This window comes from Gadus macrocephalus, chromosome 8 (genome assembly GCF_031168955.1).
Source record: "Gadus macrocephalus chromosome 8, ASM3116895v1".
NCBI lineage: Eukaryota > Metazoa > Chordata > Actinopteri > Gadiformes > Gadidae > Gadus > Gadus macrocephalus.
Window position 1 is genome coordinate 2,999,961 of NC_082389.1, and position 2,939 is coordinate 3,002,899.

Consider the following 2,939-nt stretch of genomic DNA (forward strand, 5'->3'; position numbering starts at 1 on the left):
GAAGAGCCACGGTTTTCAGAAGCCTCTACCCATCTCCAACACATTCAAACAAAACACATTCGTCTTACACTTCAAACGTACACCTCCCACAACAAACTCTATCCTTCTGTGTTTGTTCTGCTGAAAGTATAGGGCTGCGGTCGCTGGCACAACGGACCGCTGAGAGGTTTACGTATGAAAAGGACAAACATAGCAAACAGAAAGTGGATCAACCAAATCCAAATCAAGTACACCAGGCCAGTGCAGAGCTGGAGTCGTGCAGAGCTGGAGTCGTGCAGCGATGTAGTCTGTGCACCACACACACACACCGCAGTTAATCACCCTCATTACCCGTCTCATCTCAACAACACAGTCTCTCCTACTGCCTGAGAACAAGACCCGGTGGTTGTGTACTGTTCTCTAAAACACTTCCAAGTGTGAATGTCAATCTCTGCCGAGGTTATAAACACATAGGAAGCACAGACAGACAGAGAGAGAGAGAAAGAAAGAGAGCAAGAGAGCGAGAGAGAGAGAGAGCGTTCTCCCATATGTACAGCCAGCCTGCCAGAGTCTCTCTGACTGCCCAGTCAACAAGTCCTTTGCTCCTTGAAGACTGGTGGCTTTGTCTCAGCGCTGATCAGCTGGCAGATATAAAGAGGCACGGCAAGCTGGGACAGCGTCCAGGCCCCGGTGAACTATTGCATGGTTCTGGCGGGGCTGGGACCCCCGTCAGAGGTAGATCCAAATCTAGAGCCCACGTGGTGGTGCCCATGAGAACCAGGAACACGGCTGGCTTACTAAAGCCTCAGGGTCTTGTTGTACTTTTGAATTAAGAGATGTTTTGTGGCCGTGCAATGGGAGGGTTCTAAAGATGTAGTCCTATATGCGCAGTCACACAGAAGGTGTGACCTGGAACACACTGGACGTTAAAGTGGCTGTTGACAGATGTGTTTCCTGTACTTTACGAGAGGCTGGAGAGAGGAAACGCTTTCTCTTCAGCCTTCTCACCGTCCACCCTCCTCCTAACAATCAGGTGAGTGACGAGGCAGGTGTGAGTCACGTCAACACTCCTGAGCTCCTGGCCACGCCACTCTTTCAAACATGAGGGGGCGTGGTTTACCGTGTGACAGGACTTTTTTTTTTTTTTAGAACTCATCCACCTCACTATTAGACTAATTTACCGGATTACACGTAACGTGTTTTGGAATTAATCCCATCGCGTGGGTACACATGCAGCCATCGAGATACACCACGCCGCTCTCATTGACAGAAATACTCAGAGATAGAGATGAGGTTTGACCTGGAGTTCAGCAACCACTGAGAACGAGGCCTAATGTATCCGAGCATCGCAGTGTGTTTAGGGTCGTTTGACCTGCAATAGGCCCGAGTCTAAACACAGGCCTGCACGTGTCGTTAAAACACAATCCATCAACACACGTCAGCCCATCCGTGGAGTCAGTAGTGGAGCATGAGGAGAAGTTGGTTGTCAGTAATTATTCAAACACTACGCCTGATAAACGAGTTCAACTAGACCCGTCACCCAGCCTATCGGCTACAGGTAGTAAATCTGCAGCCGACTTTTAACGAGTCTGCAAACAGTCAACAAGTGGCCAGTCAGCCCCCAGCTGTGGTGACGGGGTGAATCCGCGCATCTATTAATAGTTCCCAGACCCTCGGCGGCAGGAAACTCAGAAAGAGGTACGGAATACCAGTGGTCCACTGGGAATAGACCGATCCAAACCCGATCGTAAATCAATAAAGTTACACCCAAAAAAGTGTGGCGTGAATGGACACACACACGCGCGCACACACACACACACACACACACACACACACACACACACACACACACACACACACACCACACACACACACACACACACACACACAGTACACACAGTACACACAGTACACACAGTACACACATGTTGCTAAAGTGAGAGCGTCCTGCAGCAGGTTAACAAAGACTTCACCAACCAGTATGTGGTGCAAACCACAACATCCAAGACCAAATCACTAAAACATATGGCTGGACCGTCAATGGAAATAAGTCTAAATCAACTGTAGCCAAGTGTGTGTGTAGAGTTGGTTCACGTTTAAAGGTAGACTCCGTTCAGCCTTCTCAGCGAGCATTGGATAGGTTACGCGTGACTTGAAAGCAAACTTTTCATAATCCACTTACCTCCGTGAAGAAATTATCCATTGCACCCTTTTCTTTCGTTTAATCCCTCGGATTACTGTATGGAAACTGTGCATCCGATCCGTCCAGCACGTCTGTTTTGCATGCAGACAATGCGTTAAATCCCGGGTCTACTCCATGTCTCCTCAGGACGGAGATGTAAGAACAGACAGTAGGAAACAGTCTCCAAAACTCTGCCTTTGTTTCAGCGGCTACTGATCCACAAGAAGCAACCATATGTCCATCATGAACGTGTTCCTCTCCCCATACACACACACACACACACACACACAGACGCGAGTCCAGGAGTTGAGCGCGGCCACAAAGTTCGCCGGACGTGTTGGTTCCCGTGCGCCCCCGCGCTTTGTCCGCCGGTCCTGTGGAGAGTAGCGAGCCCAGCGTGCAGCGAGCGGCGGAGTGGAGCAGCGCCAGGTCCGAGGAGAGAGCGGTCCGTGGCCACGCCCCTCGGGGGGAGGGGGAGGAGCACAAGGTCCGAGGAGCGAGCGGTCCGTAGCTCCGCCCCTCTGGGGGGGGGGGGGGGGGGACGACTGAGCGCTCATCTCCCCCTCTCCCGTCTCCCTCCTCTCCCCTTATATTCAAATATCTGATATATATATATATATATATATTGTATTGATTTTATACTTTGACCTTCTTAATGTTCAACTGCTTTGGCAATGTTCAAAATGTAGAGTTGTTTGGAGTTAGTTTGCACACAGGCTCCACGGAAATGATTGATCTTTTCTGTTTATTTGATGTTTACGCAATGTGCGGGATGTCA

General features: G+C 49.9%; 1 protein-coding gene across 11 annotated transcripts in view; it reads right to left on the bottom strand.

Annotated features, from left to right (window-relative positions):
• The window catches only part of myo10 (myosin X), a 72,860-nt gene extending 70,280 nt beyond the window's left edge, over positions 1-2,580 (bottom strand). For all 11 annotated transcript variants that reach the window (XR_009526863.1, XR_009526856.1, XR_009526854.1 and 8 more), the window contains exon 1: positions 2,162-2,580. Coding sequence is in view for 1 of the 11 variants with exons in the window: in XM_060058041.1 (XP_059914024.1) it covers positions 2,162-2,182 (21 nt within the window). In the remaining 10 variants the exon portion in view is untranslated. The remainder of the gene's footprint in view (positions 1-2,161) is intronic.
• Between the last annotated feature and the right edge of the window lie 359 nt (positions 2,581-2,939).